The 18,110-nt window shown below is 43.7% G+C and overlaps 1 protein-coding gene across 1 annotated transcript in view; it reads right to left on the bottom strand.

Annotated features, from left to right (window-relative positions):
• Positions 1–18,110, bottom strand: part of LOC308296965 (signal-induced proliferation-associated 1-like protein 2) — a gene marked incomplete at both ends in the record, with an annotated part of 82,867 nt that overhangs the window by 39,207 nt on the left and 25,550 nt on the right. Inside the window, 3 exon segments of the mRNA XM_080740331.1 lie at positions 5,662–5,936; positions 14,888–15,464; positions 17,663–17,820. Of these exon segments, the coding sequence (XP_080596457.1) occupies positions 5,662–5,936; positions 14,888–15,464; positions 17,663–17,820 (1,010 nt within the window).

The raw sequence follows: 18,110 nt of genomic DNA, 5'->3' as shown, positions 1-18,110 counted from the left end.
TAACAAGTCAGGTCTGAACCAACCTAAACTCTTTACTTGTCTTTAAGTTCATCAAATTAAATTAACAAAGTGAAATAACGCACAGTAATTTATCTAATTACGTTTTTTGGGGGAAAAAGGAAAATAACTGTTGCAATTTACATGAATATAAAGCAGTAATAAAAATAATGTCGTAGATATCAATCTTCCTCTATTTCCATTGGGGTTTGATAACCTTTTAGAGATCATGAACTAGAGTTTTTAATGTACCTACCTCTTTTATTTACCATTACATCACTGATTATATATTATACAAATCACAGGTTAAACACACAGCTGCTGTTTTATTTAGTGTATTCCAATTTCAAAGACCCCCCCAATGTTTTTCCTCTCATTGGTTTGACACAAGGCTAACTAACATGTTGAACTTGTTTAAAGCTTCCCAGAGTGATGATGGAAACGGCTCTGCTATTGCACTGAGTGAGGACCACATCCTGCCTCCAATGTAAACAAATACAGTTCTAGGTAGCACTAATATTAGAGCCATATCTCATTTAGTTTGAGGCAGAGCATTGATACGCCTTTCAAGGCATAAACAGCTTAAGAACTCTGAGGCATAAACGAAGGGATGCATCTACACTGTTAAAGTAGGAGAAAGGAAAGAGAGATGCAGGCCAGGGGTCTAAATCTTTCTTTTCCTATTAATTTCATGGTGAATTCAGCAGTCAGATAACATTACAGACAAACACCCCATATCCGCCATGAAGGAGGGATTAAATAAACTAGCTGACATTTTTCTAATTTTAAAACAACAGAGCCAAAGCACAGTCAAACACGCCGCTCCTATCCAAATGTACTTATGAAAACATTTCTGGCTTGTCATGGTAGCGGTTTAGAGGCAGTGGTATTGTCTGGAGGTCATGAGACTCTTGTCTATTGTTGTTAGTCTGGGCCCTCATCTCTCTAGCTATGGGGGACTGTCAGGGGCCACATGGGCTCCTTCTGAATTCCATTCCCTTGAGATAATAGTGGAGAAACTGGAGCACTCATTGTTGCCTGCAACACTTTAGCAACTCAAAGAGCCAGCAGCGAAAAGAGTCGAGGGCCCTCAAGATTCTGTTCGCCCACGACCTCTCACCTCTCGATGCGTTCGGGAGAGATGGGAGAAAATTCACAGGGCTTACAAAAGAGTCCCTTTCTGCTTCTCATGCCACAAAGCTGAACACTAGCGTTTCAGTAATGCCTGATGTATATAGTTTTGTTGCACAACATATTACACACCGAAAATAGCAGATCTATTGCCAGAATTTGCGACCCGTTGCAGATTAGCTATTTTCAGTGCGCGACACTGGTGCCCAACTATAGGTATAAAATAAATCAAATTAAATAGCAGATCATTGTCTCCACCAGCCGAAGGCTTGGGGGAGAGTATGTTTTCCCCTTCGTCCGTCCGTGTGTCCGTCCGTCCGTGTGTCCGTCCGTGCGTCCGTCCGTGCGTCCTCGCAGTTTGTGTGCAGCTAATCTCAGTCGCCGTTGGCCCGGTCGCTGCCAAAGTGAGCACACACATTCCCTGGATGCCAATCTAGAACCTCTGCCCTAAATTTTTCAAATGGGCTTTTTCTAGCGCCACCTAGTGGCCAATGTTCGCAAAACACATTTCTGTGCACTACTCTTACAGATTTTGTCCAAAAATCCTACAAATCGGTAGGCAGTATCTCGACAGTCATGTGATCGACACAGATCTGTCCCATTTTGCATATTCCATCCTGATTGGCTAAGATTGGCTTCCAAAGTTTGTAGGATTGAGCCGTTTGGAACAAAATGCCTCAAATCCCAAACGCAAAGTGCAATTATCACGAAATCGCGCACACATGTTCCCACTAGGCCGAGGAAGAAATGCCACTTAATTTTTTTTAAATCAGCCTCATGGTGCCGCTATAACAGCCTGATTTGTGGTTTTAACTATAACTCCACCGATCAGTTTCAAACTTTGTAAGCGCACTCCTTAGAGGCTAAGGATAAACCTTTGCCCTGCATTTTTCACATCAGCCTTTTATAGCGCCACCTTTGGGCCGACTTATGTAAAACACATTTTTGGATATTACTCCTTGAGATTTTATCCAAAATTCACGCAAATCGGTACACAGTATCTCTATAGTCATGTGGTCAAGGCCGATCTGTCTGATATTTCATATTCCAACCTGATTGGCTAATATTAGCTTCCAAAGTTTGCAGGATTGCTCCGTTTTTGAACAAAATGCTTCAAATCATCAACGCAGCTTGCGATTACCGTGAAATTTGCCACACGTATTCTCACTAGGTCAAGGAACAAATGCTACCTTTTTTCACATTGGCCGGTTATAGCGCCACCAGCAGGTAGACTTTAGCAAAACACATTTTTGGAACACAATGTTTGAAATCATGCATGCAGCGTCCGATTGCCATGAAAGGTCTAAGTCAGGGGTCTTCAACGTTTTCAGGCCGGGGACCCCCAAACTGATGGGGAGATGGAGCAGGGACCCCCTACCACCTCGTAGGGTGGGGGGCTCGGGGCTACGACATATTTTTTATTTTAAACATGTACAAGTTACAGCGAGCAGGGTGGGCCGTACCACTACCATTTCTAAACATACTACTTATTAACTGAGAACCAATGTCAATAATATCAACACTCTGTCAATTGCATAGTAATCATGTATTCAAGCTATTCAAAATGGATAGAATCATGATTTATTTTTTTACATAAATGTGAAAACTTTTTTAGCAATAATTTCGCGGACCCCCTGCAGTACCTCCGCGGACCCCCTGGGGGTCGCGGACCCCCTGTTGAAGACCCCTGGTCTAAGGTGAAGAACATATGCCACCCTTTTTACATTGGCCTTTACAGTAGCACCACCAGGACGCATGGCCAGACGGCCTGGTGGAGACCTGTGCTCAGAAGAGCACTGCTTCTAGTTGTCCTTGCAGAGCTCAACAGCAGATTCCAGAATGGCCGATGAGGCGAGCACAGTACTATAACTTACTTCTAATCTGCCCCACACATCTGTTCACAAGCCTCGTACAGTATATGGGTCAATCAGACCATTATGGGAGGACTTAATGCATGTTGTTGTTTTCGTCTGCATTGCTATAGTGCCGTCTATTGTTCTAAAAGCATCTTTCATTGGCTATGACATTTCATTGGCTTTCATTGGCATCTTCATTGGCGCTTTTCTCAGCTTCAATTGTGTCAGTCAAACACAGCCAGATGTTCTGCACAGGCACACAAATGAGCCAAACCAAAAGGCGACGTCACCGAATCACTCTCCATTTCATAATCACAGTCCCGACGAGCTGGGGCAAAAAAGTGGGCATGTGATTGCAGACACCGGTTGAGTTTTGGGAAGATGATTGTTTTGACTGCTTTCTGCTTCCATGAACCCCGATTATGATTGTATCATCATGTACTGTATCATCACAGATCGCGGTAAGAGGATTAGTGCTGCTTGCTGCCAGAGAGGCTGTTGTGTTGGACTCACAGACCAGGCATGTTAGCCCACCATCTGGGGGAGCAAATATGTCAGGCCTCCAATGCCAGACCACAATGCAAAGCTGAGATACAGTTACAGTACTAGGATTGATGCTGCTGCGCTTCGTAGTCTGACACCGTGTGACACACACACGCACACACACACGCGCACACACAGAGACACACGCACGGTGCACGCACATAAAGACACACACGCACATCTGCCAAAAGATTTGTACAACCGATTTTTAGGCTTTAGTTCAGCACTCTTTCAATGCAGAGGTTCAAGACAGCTTAGCAAAATAGAAATTATAGGCTTTGGACGGGGGTTATGTTTTCGTTATGGGGGATTTGGATGAAACTTTTGTGGTGGAAAGTGTGGTCATGTATGGGGCAAAAGGAAGAACTGATTAACTTTTTACATTGATTGCCTATGATGGCTTCTCACAAAAACTCAATTTCTGATTGTGTACCTTGTATGCCTATCATCAAACATTTAGAGGTGAACACTACATTACTGGCCCAATCACATTGGCATATCACTGGCATCATTCTAACTGTATTAACTGTTTGAAGCTGTTCAACAGAAACTTAAGATTATACACAAACACACAGAAAACACAGCTATATGTATGTGTGTGTGTGTGTGTGTGTGTGTGTGTGTGTGTGTGTGTGTGTGTGTGTGTGTGTGTGTGTGTGTGTGTGTGTGTGTGTGTGTGTGTGTGAGAGAGAGAGTGTGTGTACAAACTGGCACAGCATATATTGGTCTGCACAAATCTGTCATTCTATCTGAACAAACAGCAAAACAAAGATGTCAGAAATCCGAGAGTGAAAGCATAATGGATTATGCTTTCATTGGATCGTGGAGCGCCACACATGCAGACAAAACAAGCAGGTGCGCGTTGAGAGCGAATGTTTCACGGCCGACTTTCATCTCCGCCCCATCACAAAGGATCATTTGAAATACGCTTCTCCCTTTCAATTAGGCGAGTGATGCCGCTCCTGCATGCGCGCGCGAGCGAGCGTCTCTTTAAGAAGCCATACACTCCCATCATAATTGCTGTATAGAAGATGGGACGAAAGAGAAACCCACAGAAAAGAGCAATCTGAGCGTGTGAGCTGTCTGACTCTAACAGGAAGAGTTGAGCCATTAATCAAGAAAGCTCTTCTCATTATCATCAGCGAGAAACGCTGACTGTCTATGTATCCTCATGCCTCGGAGTGCTCTTTCAGAAGACGCGCGCACGCACACATGCATGACGCACGCACACACACACACACACACACACACACACACACACACACACACACACACAGAGTGAGCGCTTCTCTCCAGAGAAATCACTGTACCTTCACAGCGAGCAACATCAACCCCAAAGTGACAAAAAAAGAGAACCCTGTGCCCAAGCTCTTTTTGTATGCAAATCATCACCAATATTGAGAGTGAATGAGAGGCCAATTTAGCCCAGCTGCAGCAACAATAACAAACGAGAGAAAGAACACACAACAGTCGTCTTCTGTTGTGTTTACAACTATCTTTCTGGAGTGTTAATTTCTCGGTTAAATAACATAACCAGGGGAGAATAGATAAGTAACAGCCTTATGGGATTAATATTGGGGGCTTTTTCTGCTTTTTCTGTATCTACAGCAGACACGGCACCCCTGAATTACACAAATTGTTTGAATCTTTTGAATATGCAAATCCTTCCCCCTAAAATACAATATGTCACAGAGGTAAACTTCAGAGAATATCTGTTTCCATTAGAACAGACTGAAAATAACTTTATACTGGATGTTTAACAACTTGAACCCCAGCATCCCTATTCTGGGGTGAGTGTTCAACAAAAATAGCTGATCTACAAGCTCTACGAACTTGTAGATCTGCTATTTTTGGTGAAAAGAGTTGGTGTAGATGGAAAAAGAAGTCATCAAGTACAGTGCGACTCAGGCGTGTTTTACTCTAGTCTAGAGGTCTAGACTAGAGGGTCGAAGTGGTTAAACCGATATTGATGAATTCCAACTAAGTATTCTAGGCACCCCTGGACTTGCATCACAGCACCCTAGGGTGCCCTGGCACCCACTTTGGGAGGCCCTGGTCTATAGTGTCATCACAATAAGGAGTTCATATAACCAGCAGAGGGAATGGAGATCGGAGAGGTGATGAAGACAGATACCTGCGAGGCGCGCCGTCTTCGTGCGGCTGGATGATGACCACCTTGACGGTGATGGAGGTGCGCAGCAGGTCGATCATCTGCTCGTGGGTGAGCGTGGCGACGGCCACCTTGCAGATCTCCACCAGCCGGCTGCCCTGCCGCAGGCCCGCCTTCCAGGCGAAGCCGAAGGGCTCCACGTCCGCCACGATGCCCTCGAAGTTGACGTGGAAGCCCAGCTGGCCCAGGCCGTTCCGACGCAACGTCATCTCCATGGTCTCACAGCCTCGGGTTGCGATCTGGGGGAATTAAGAGCCAGGATTGATAATGAATTCAATTGCAGCGCAACCAAAACTGTGAAGAATTTATACTTGGTGACATTGATGAACACACAACTTGTGGGATATGAACATCAGGCCTGGAATTTCTAGGGGCAAGGCCACTTGGCTTTTGGTGTAGTACAGTTTTTTTTTAGGGCACAAAGGCCAAATGCCAGGGTAGCAACACCATCAGATAAAACTGTAAATGCAGAGTATAACCATCAGTGAAGGGAAGCGACATTCTTAAAAGAAAAGATCGCTCAGCACAGGATAGTATGTACATTCTGTAATGGACACACGCGTGCACACGTCACACACACGCACACATGCATGCACACACAACAAAACAAAGCATACAATGCGGCTGACTGGAGCATAAAGTAAACCGTGTCCTTAGGCAGGGTAGTGTGACCGTGTTTGTTTTGCTAATCCAAAGAACCTTTCAAATGGAAGTAAATAAGTGGATGCATCACAGAGCTAACAGATTAAGCCCAAGAACAGCAGAGTGGGCTGCCAAATAACACACATATGCTGTGCACATGAACACACAGACAGACAGACACACGCACGCACGCACGCACGCACGCACCACGCACGCACGCACGCACGCACACACGCACACACACACACACACACACACACACACACACACGCACAGTCGCACCCACGCGAGGAAACTTTCCCTACATGGGGTCCCCATATCACACATTGCATGCATAGTGGGCAGCATTGGGGATGCCAGGCACACTTGGAACGGAATATATGGACTCAAAGCCAAGCCTATCAAACCAGGCTGGAGTTCTAAAGAAGAATAAGTGTGCTGTGTACATGAATTTGCTACTGCACCACACATGCAGCATCAGTTGTAGAGAGTTGCAACTTCACCCTAGACATACAGTACGGTGCAGTATATGCCTTTTTCCCCTGATACTTCTTTGTCACAGGCGGTATTCTTAAACCACACTCTGCATCTGATCTAGTTTAATCGCCCATCAGATTAGTCTCGGGTCAATCCTGGCTGACCGGCCTCCATTTGTCTTGGAGTGGCAGCTGGCTTCACGGACACATTAACTAAGACTATAACCTGTCACCACTCCACCAGATTCTCACACTGGCAGAAATCCTACCCCACATGAGAGAGACTGGTTCCCAGTCAGCCATGATGAAGCAAATACCTGCTGCATTAGCCCTGCATCTCCACCACGTGGTTTGAAGCCACATCGGTAATTAACTAATTGAAGGGCTTATTACAGGAACTCTTTCAGGGTAAATGGGCCGAGAGAATGTCTCGTGATGAAAGCAGTTGAGCGGAGATTGCCAATGACATTTGACCCATACCATTTTGTACAGTCAGCCTATGCTATGCAGCATTTACAGACTTATACCACACTGACAGTTGTGTTGACACTACAGCACAGAGAGGAACTGACAGATATCTACAGTATCCATCTGTTGTTCATTTGAGAAAAATCTAAAATAGATAAGCCTAGAGGAGTTCTTGGGGGAGTAAACCGGTGAAGTGTGAAGCCAAGGCAGGCAGTAATACAACTAAGTATTAGGCAAACATGTGATGGTTTTTGGTCCACACTGCAACAAATTAATCAAACTGACCTTTTTTCAGAAATTCATTAAGCCTAAATAATAGCTTTCAAAATGCCATCATTGGGCATTTTATTCAATCCATTCAGAAAATGAATGTGCCTATGACTAGGTTGTCATCATGGCCCAAATGCATAATAGCTAAATCAGACAGCACACTCATTATCTCATAATGCGGAGTGGTGGTCTATAAAGTTATTATATAATAGTTATTATAATGGTGCTAGCATGATGTTTGGCACCATGTTCTAGACTAGAGTTTGTGTTGCTGCTGTGACAAGACAAACTTAGACAATAGAGTTTTAAAGTGGGCAGACACAGACACAAAAACTGCTGTCAAAATGCAATCTGAGCTTTCAGTGGGCTTCAATAACGTCCTATTACAAGGATGACCTGTATGCCCATGATGACAGCATTATTTCCCAGAAACAACAAACTAAACCTCTTTTTTGTCATTCCTCACAACTTCAAGGAGCATTTCACAAAATCTAGGGTGATTCACTATTTCCTCAGCAGCACTGTGTATGTTTTCAATTCCCCTCAGAATAGTGCTAAAATGTAGTGAATCTAGGACAGTGGCAACTGATGTGAAAAAGCCTTTCATATCAGGGCTGTTTGAATGATAAACAAAGATATGAGTAAGAACAGAGCCAGAAGAATTGAAATTTTGACGACCAAGTATTCATATCCTCCTTTTCTAGAAAATATAGTTTGGCCAACTTTGTCTTTCCCAGGTTACAACATTTGGATTAGCACGTGCCCATCAGACAGAGTGCCACTAAAACAATGTCAAGTTATGTGAATTGTGAAGTTCTAATCAGGACAGATTATCATGGCGGACAAACGTAATAATCAGACAGAGCCCAAGTTTGAAATGATCTGAACGTTATGCTTTGACAATTATTGTCTAGTCTCAAAGACAAGGCATTCCTGCAAACGTCAATCTTAGCCAATCAGGATGGAATATGAAAAATGTGAAAGACCTGGTTAATTTAATAACAATAGAGATACCAATTTGCGTGATATTTGGACAAAATCTGTAGGAGTAGTGTAAAAAAATGGGTTTTGAAAAGATCTGCCGCCTGGTGGCGCTATAACAGGCCAAACTGAGAAATGTGGGGCAGAGGTTCTGCTCTGGCTTCCAGGGAGTGCGAGTGCACAGTTTCGGTGCCGTGTGTGTGGCGAAGATTATGTGTTCACAGACGGACGGATGGACAGACAGAGAGACAGACCCACCCAGCCCCCCCCCCCCCCTCTCACTCTCTCTCTCTCTTTGCATGCATGTTATGTTAGAGTGGGCAATCTGTTCGTTCTGTGCTGCCCGGGTCACATTACATCACAGGCCCAAGCGCCTGTAAATCCTTCCCAATGAAACACAACACCAGACAACCCCTGGGACACATTCAGGCAAACACAGACACCTTGGGGGCACAGTCAGTATGGTCTGCTCATACTGGGCAATAAGCCTATTACCGCTACTTTAGACTACACGGGCTAAGTAACACGAGTAGCTGCTTATTTATTAATACTTTTATAGCTTTTGAGCATATCTGAATATACTCCACAAATCCAGCAGATAAGCGGACAGCAAACTTGAAGGGAGCTTACACAGCTAATGAGGGAGTGATGTATTTTGGCTAATCATAAAAGGTAATGCATCCTGCACTGTCCTTCCACAAGAGAAGCTCAGTAGAGACTGAATGACACGGGTAACGTGTCCTTGGTTCGAACTCCCTTTGGTCCGACCACCTAAACCTAACCTTAACTCTAACCCTAACCTCAGTAAAACTATGCCTAAAACTAACCCTAACCTCAGTAAAACTATACGCTGGTGAGTAGCTAACCTGCCGACGCTGGTGAGTAGCTTACCTGCCGACGGTGTTCGGACCAACAGGAGTTCGAACCATGGGGCAGTACGTCCCCAATGACACGTGCATCCTTTAAAATATGATAAATATGCGAGTTGCATATTCTGTTGTTTGAGGTGAGCTTATATCCAGTATGAGGTATTCAAAGGAATGTGCATATTTCAAAGCACTCCTCCAGTGGCGTCATTAAAGATTTTTCTTTTTTTCAAAGCTCTTTTGAAAACATCTCACCTTTAGGAGTGATGTGTAATTATCTTTAAGCAATCAAAATCCTATAAAGAATTGAGGCTTGGGTGTACGGCAGGGCAACGGTGTTAATGTATCCATTTGTAAATGCTCAGAGTTAACACTGGGGATTTTACTGTGTATTGTAAAAAGAGGCACATTAGTGTTTATTGACATTTGGAAGGAGTCAGCCATTAGACCTTTTACTGGTAAACCAATACATTTCGTGTAAATTTGCATTCAGACGGCAGATTGACTTTCAGCTAAAAGCTATAACCACTTAAACCCTGTACACTTTGTTGACCGTGGTCCCCCAGGCCCACTCCTTTTCCCCTTGTACACACAATCTCTGTTCGGCGAAAATAGCCTTAAACATCCGATCTCCAAAGCTCACAATGCGTCGAGTCGCAACGTGTTGTGAGCTTGTGTATCTACAATTTTTGCCAAAATGTTCGCCGGCAAGGATTAATGCTGGGCTAAAATCAGTCTTTGATTTTTGGTCTCACTCTCAGGCTCATTGTAGTTTAGAGGAAGCAAAGTGTTGCTGTCTTGAATCATCAGGCGTTAATAAATAAACAATAGAAACTGTAACAGGAAAAAATAAGCCAATGCGAGGAGCGGAAGCAAGGCATTGGACACCAACATCTAGGACGGAGGAAGCAGATGGCTGGGACGTTTGTTGTCTGGACAATGAAGATACCTGGGCCTACCTAACCTAACTCTGTCACACAGCACAAACACACAACTGTCCACAGGGTAGAGGCAGAACACAAGGGGGCTGGGAGAACTTGGACTAAAGTGAGCAGCTCCTTGATAAGAGTGAAGGAATCAGTTCAGCCCCTCTCTATTCTTAGTCTGTCAGACCCAAAAACGTGTATCTGTTTTCTCGACTCCCCCCTTCCCCCCCTTCAAAACTGGGTTGGTCTGCATCGTCTGCTGTTGTCCTCGTTCAATCGGCCTCCTCCTCCTTATCTGCAATCCAGACATTTGGCAATCTGACGATGGACCATTCAAAATCACGTCATCCCCTGATCTTGGCCTCTATCAAATCAGCTTTCTGCCACGGTGAGTGGCATCAGGCTTGTTTTTAGATAGAAATGCTGTACTGTTTTGTAACATTTTTTGCTAACCGAAGGGAAGAGCACCTGCAAATTGGTTCCCCTTTTAAAAACTATTTAATTGAGGTCGTACACGGTAATGTTGGAACACAGTCTTCAACAGGGTCCATATTGGTTAAACCAAGCGAACAGCTCTGTTGACATAATACTGTAATGAACATAAAATAACAGGGTTTGTGGTTCACAGTAACTCTACGATGGTATGTAGAATATTCATAAATACATCCTCTTCTACCACAGGCAGACCACAGCCGTCAGCATTCAGCCAAAACATCTTAATGTCTAACTGTCCCATTAAATGGCAGAGAATATCTTCCCGGTTATGTCATGCAGATTCCCTACTCTGCTGTTATTTCAGTTGACATAGAGTCACTGGGTCACGTTTAATGAAGCTGTGAATCTACTTAGAAGACACTCTTACTAGAAGTCAGCTAAAGGTAAATGGTTTGGGAGGGATGTTCTACTGATCTCTTTTACAAAGCCCGGGAGATGAACATTGCAATAGATCACAGGTTGAATTATTTCTTAGACTTGCCATGTCAGTGCCTTGATCTAAACCACATTTACTGAATATCAGTGGAAGCCAATAAGACTCTCTGCAGACACTGTCAAATTCAGCTTTTCTTTTCTTTTCAAATCTTTTTTATTAAGGTACAATGTCACAATGGGGCAGGTATAGTGATGGCACCCCAAATCACATTCCAATCACAACAATCATTGATACAAAATAGCACAGGATCTGAGGCGATCACGGTACGTACACATTCAGTTGTAAGGAAGAGAAACCCTGCCCATAAGAGATAATAAAAGAAAACATTTTTTCCCCATATACCCAATTTAGTGTCAAGCCAATTCCCCCATCCCCATACTCTACGTTTGACCTATCCCTGCTAATCCCCACAGTAGCCATTGGGAGGGTGAAGACAACAACGGGTCTCCTCCGATACCCGATCCGTCATGCCACCATCTTCTTTTCACCTGACATTAAGGAGCTTCACCAGGGGGGCGTAACGCATGTGGAGGTACACGCTATCCTCCCCGGTTCCACCCCTCTCTGAACAGGCGCCCTGACCACTGTGGGAACCGTTAATGCAGAGACAAAATCTGTTCCTCCTCCCCAATCGACTTCCCTCCCACGAACACAGCCAATTGTGCTCGTTGGAGCGCCCGGCCAAGCCGAATGCACCATGAAAGTAGTGCTCCATGGTGGTGGACAGGAAGTTTAACCTGCCCACCCAGACGCCCCAATACTGGACAGCCACCGGGTCCCAAAAGGCAGCCCCCAGACATCAGAAATTAAAAGAAAAAAAAAACACATAAACATAATAGGTTATATAATCCCAGAGGGAAGGTGCTATGTGTCGACATATCTATCCAAAAGGTTAAAAGAAATAATAATAATGTCCATGAGTCAGTTGTAAAATAGAGAGAGGCTGCTGTTATAACCAAAAAGAAAAAGTAACAAAAGTAGTAGTGATACCACCTCCCAACCGGCAGAGGCAGTGTAGAGCCATTGTCGAGCGAGGTTCAGAGTTCAGAGTTCACAGTTTGGTCCATCCTGTCAGAGGCGCCAAAATGGCGGCCACTGACCAAAAACAAACAACCAACTCAGGCTATCAGCATATTAAAGCCACATAGTAGGAAGAAAACAACGAAAACATGTCGAGAAGTCTCGACTACAATCATGTCATCATAAAGTGCAAAGCATTCGATCGCTCTCTAACACTTAACTAAACCGCCGTAACGTAATCGTCATGTACGGAGAGAAAGAAACAGCGCATATTAGCATACCACAGGCACAATAGAATTCGCCGTAAACAAAATACCTAATTGAGTAAACAAGTGGTTCGCATTAACCGTTGGAACGGACATGTCTACATACGCCGTTTGATCATATAATATCAGTCAGAAAAAGGTTGCACATTTACGTTAGAAAAGGAAATAGGAAAATTAAAGAAAGAAAAACCCCCGTTAGCATGTACTAGCTAGCTAGCCAACCCCACACACTATCGACCATTCCACAAGCTACTGTAAAACAATACAAATAAATAAAAAGTGGCGTAGCAAATAACACAAGTCAAACCCATCTAAACATTTACTTAATACTGTAGTATCAACTGTGGAGTACGAGAGATCGACCATATATGTGTGTATAAAAATAAAAAAGTAGAAAAATAAATAAATAAACAATTACTGGAGGATATATAGCATGTTAGCATGTGTTAGCTGGCCAAGCAAGCCAGTCCAATGTACTTCTACAGTCCCTTCTCAAACCGATGCGGTCGAAGTTGAAGGCGATGTCCCCTCGTTCCGCCCCTGGTTCTTCTTCAAAAAGTCTGCGGCTTCTTTTGGAGAGGAAAGATGTTTCCTCCCCTCCGCGGTGGTTATGAAGAGTCGAGATGGATGTAGGAGCTTCGGTTTAAAGCCGCGTTTGTACAGGGCGGACATCACGTCTCGATAGGCCGAACGCTGTTCGACGATTTCTTGTGGCAGGTCCTCGAAGATCTGAACAGGGGTCCCCTTGTAATTTAGGGTTCCCCTTCTCTTCCTGGCGTCTTGGATGATGGCGTCCCTGATGCGGTGACGGTGGACACGAGCTATTACAGCCCGAGGTCTGGCACCAGGCCCAGGCCTGGGAGCCAAGGCTCGGTGCACTATGTCAAGCTCGGGCGCTTCTGGTAGCAGATCCTTGCCCATAATGTCGACAAGTAGGTTAGAAAAAAAGTTATTAGGCTGGTCTTTTTCGATTAGTTCGGGTAATCCAATTATACGGACGTTATTTCTACGCCCCCGGGACTCAATATCGACGACCTTGGCCTTGATTCTAACATAATTATCCTCCAAAGTATCACATCTAGCGTCCAGCTCGGCGAGCTTGTTGGAACAACGCGACGCGTCCTCCTCCAATGTTGTCAGACGCTGTCCCTGGTCAGAGAGCTGGATTTGCACGTTGTCTATTTTCGCCTCCAGTGAAGCGATGGTTGCATTAGTTGCCTTGAATTCGGAGGTTATGGATGCATTTAATTCGTCAAACCGTGTGAGAACAATGGCCAAGTCCGCAGTGGTTAATGGCGCCGGCGGGTCGTCCTTCTTGGTGACCTGGCGTGTCTGCGGTTTTGCAGGGACCGCTGGTTTCTGCGAGTTCGACATTCTACAATCTTCTTTTTCGGTTCAAATCGATGGAAAGTCGTAAAGGATGCTATTACTGCACTTTTAGTGTCGTTTAAAGCAAGTGAGGCTCTGAAAATAACTTTTTAAAGAAAGTGAGAGCAGGAGCTCCTCAAACACACTGCTGTCCCGTTCGTGACCCGGAAGCACTCCAAATTCAGCTTTTCTTAAGTGTGATTTTTACTCTCCATGATTGACGCATGTGGGTATAGCGATCTACAAGATCACAACATGTTGCTTTGCAATGAGTTGTGAGCTTTTAGATCAGCTAAATTCAACCAAGTATAAATCAAGTTTTTAGTTGCCATGAGACAGGTCGATCATTCTGTACTACCTAGTACCTACTATTCAATAATAACACAGTGCTAGTGCTAGCCTCAGACACCTCAGACAGCAATGGCCCAGTTTTTATTTATAACATTGAATATGATAACTTCATTAATTACAGTTCTTGTCTCCCTATTTAACAGACGCAAATTGCATTTGTGAAAGTAAGCAAACATGTGAGATCGAATCTCTCCCTATCTGTAGGAGTGACTGAGGCCGACTGCAGCTGATTACAAACAACTTGTCCTGCGTGGAAATCTATGGGTCTCAATGTTATTCCACTGATGTGATCCTCTTGTGCTAGTCCATATGTTTTGTATTTCGTCAAAAGGTTAAAAATACAAAAGATCAGCTAGCTTTGCCGTTTGTTTTCATCAACCTGACATACTCTATAACATCAAAGAGAAACTTCCTCTTGAGTGTCTAGGAATGTATGTATTTGCATTTAGGCAAGGACCCCCATCTGAAAAAGGTTTTGTGCCAGGGATCCCCATAAGAGAAGATTTGTGTTCTTTTCAAGATTTTTCAAAAACAATTCTAAAATAGCTTGCTATTTTTTAATAGATCAAGTACCCCTGAGGGTCCCTGGGCCCCACTTTGAGCCCCACCGCTCCAGGACACTCACCTCTAGTCTCTGCACCATCTCCCTGATGTCTTCCCCACAGTTGTCGTGGGCGGACATTATGACGCACTCCCCGCGCTCGTAGAAAAGCTTTATGCTCATAATCCCAGAGGTCCAGCCGATGACGTCGCGGCAGGAGCAGTTGAAGATCACATTCTTGGACTCCTCCTCGATGAGGACGATGAACTCGTTGGAGATGCCGAGCAGACAGTCCACGTCCATCGACTGGCCAAAGTCACGTGCCCTCAGGCTCCAGGTGATGGCCCCCACGCTGAAGAGGTGCGCGTCCTTCCTCGGCTTGGCTTTCTCCTTCTTCTTGGCGCCGAGCGTGATGAAGCTGAACTTGACGGTAGAGTCAATGGTGGCCGTGCTGACAAAGTTCTCGGCCAGGTCCTTCAGGTACTCCTGCCGCGTGCGGGTGGCCATGGCGCGGAACTTCTCGGACTTGTGCGCGGCATTCTCCCCGTTGATGACCTTGGCGAGCAGGAAGTCCCTGAACACGGCGCTCTTGGGGAAGGTCACACTCTTAGGTATGGGAGGCCCGAACGGAGGCACGTCTTTAGATCTGGACACAGCCACGCTGGAGGACATGAAGTGACGGTGTCAATGATAGTGGTGGAAAAAGTACTCACATTCTTTACTTAAAGGAGCTATAGTCAACTTAAACGCTAAAATAAAAATAATGTTTCGAGAATAATTTATAAAAAATATTTAGCTTCATATATGTGTTTCTATTCAAAAATGACCACAAAAGTGCGTAAAAGAAGTGTAAAATAATGATAAAATAATCATTTTGGCCATTGTCAGACTGACTTTGTTTATATCCCTCTTCTATTATTTTATATGGATTGATAAGGGATGTAAACAAAGTCGGTCTGACAATGGCCAAAATGATTATTTTATCATTATTTTACTCTATTTGTGGTCATTTTTGAATAGAAACACATATATGAAGCTTAATCTTTTTTTTTTAAATATTTTCCAAACATAATTTTTATTCTAGCGTCCGTTTTTCAAGAAGAAGTTGACTCCTTTAAGTAAACATATCAATACTGCAATGAGTAAAAGTACAAAAGCATTGGCATCAAAATACTGAAAGTACCAAAAGTAAAAGTACTCATTAAGTCCCATTTCATGTTTTCAAATGTATGAAAATATTTTGAAAATAGCAGATCTACTAGCTTACAATGCGCATTGTGAGCTTGTAGATCGGCTAATGTCAAATAGCCAAAATGTATATAGGGCTGAGGTGGTTAAAGTATGTTTTGTAATAATAATCAAAATCTACAAGTTGGCAAATAATTGTAGTGGAGTAAATGTGCAATATTTGTATTTGAGTTGTACTGGAAGTAAAAGTATAGGAAATTGGAAATACACAAGTAAAGTACTTTTATAATTGTACTTAATAAATTGTACTTAAGTACAGTACCTAAGTAAATGTACTTAGTTACTTTACACCACCGATCAATGACAGTGTTTCTAGTAACGGTTAGAGCATAGCATTCTGGCCATGACGATTAGATTAACTGATAAAGGTGCCGTGAATTGGAGAAAATTGATCTAGGTAATGAGTAGTTATTAGAAAGATCTGTGAAACTGTATTGCCTTTATTTCAGATGGGAAGATCAAACAGAGGGGTCTAAAAGGCATGACTCATTTTGCTCCACTGATTAAATGGTATGTTATTAACAGGAGCCGTCTTGACTTCAAACAACCCTTGAGCAGAAAAAGTCATAATTCATAATTTCAAGGTGAAAATAGGAACTGTACAGCATCAAACGGATAAAATAAAGCCTTGCGAGTCTCTCAACATTTCTATGAAGTCACAAAAGCAACCTGGGAAAGCATTAGCACGCTGCTATCATCATTCCCTCAAATTAAGTTGCCCTAAATGTTCGCACTCAGCCGTTTAGCATGAGAGATACATTTTATGTGAGAGACATCAAAGGATAAACACATTCTTAAATTGTCTTGGGGGGGTGGGGGGGTATTACTTTATCTTCAGCCGTTCTCTTATTCCAGGGAGAAGAGCTTGCAATAATTGGGGGCTTGAATCAATGTCGTCAATTTAAGTGTTTTCATCCAACCTTCTGCCTCCAGAGACAGGCCTTAGCCGCCTGGGCGGATTGAGCGATAAGTACTGCTGAGGGAGGATGGTGGATGCTTTCTTTGTCTTTACCTGCAGGGGTGTCGCACCAAATGCTGGGCCCTGGGTACAAGGATTCACTGGGGGCCCCCCATTAATGTTCTTCATAGGGGGAGGGGGTTTAACCCAATTATTTTGTTATTTAACTATTGAAAAATAGCAGATATACAAGCTCACAGCGCGGCACCGAGTGCCACGCTGTGAGCATGTAGATCTGCTATTTTTGAAAAATCTTGAAAATTCTTTGTGCAAGTCTTTGAATATTTCAGATACTTCTAATGTTTCTGTCAGTGGAGCTCAGACCTTTTCATGTGAAGGACCCCAAAAATGATATGTATTTGGCCACAGACCCCCATGTCAAAATATTTAGTTCCAGGGACCCCCCAGAAGCAAAATTTGAGTTACAAAAGTTCGCTTAAAAAATACATATATTCAAAGATTTGCACACATTTTACGACTTTTTCAAAAATAGCAGATCTACAAGCTTGCAGCGCAGCACTCGGTGCCGCGCTGTGAGCTTGTATATCTGCTATTTTTAAATAGCTAAAGTATATAAAATAGTTAAGGCCCCTCCAAATTGGGCCCTAGTATCTCAGTCCCACTTTCCCCACCCTTGTGACGCCCCTGTTTACCTGTAGCAGACATTCTCAGTGCAGGGGTTGTGGACTTTGACAATGACAAACACGTGCTGGAAATGAGAGCGGATGTTTTTCGGGGTGAAGGGTAGGGCCCCGGGCTCCTGGAATACGATGGTGACGATATCGTTGCCAATGTGCCTCTTCCGTAATAACTAAAAAACATTAAAACAGGAGGGAAGTGGGAAACAGAGAAAGACCGTGAGAGAAAGGAAAAAATGCCATAAGAGTAATCATAAAAAGACGCCGGTACAAAAGGAACAGAGCGTAGCTGCTGTGAGAACAGAGAACATATGCAGGCTGTAAAAACTGCCAGTACTGATTATTACTCGGTTATATTGAAAGGATTACGAGGCTGTCACTCAGGGAAATTAAATTGTCTCTTCTATCCCTACTCGTCAGGGGTTTCATTGCATATCCATTTATATCCATGCTTTGTATGCTC

The sequence above is a fragment of the Nannobrachium achirus genome (genome assembly GCF_963921795.1).
Source record: "Nannobrachium achirus genome assembly, chromosome: 13".
NCBI lineage: Eukaryota > Metazoa > Chordata > Actinopteri > Myctophiformes > Myctophidae > Nannobrachium > Nannobrachium achirus.
Note: the sequence above shows the minus strand (reverse complement) of the source record. Positions and strands in the feature narration are given on the sequence as shown.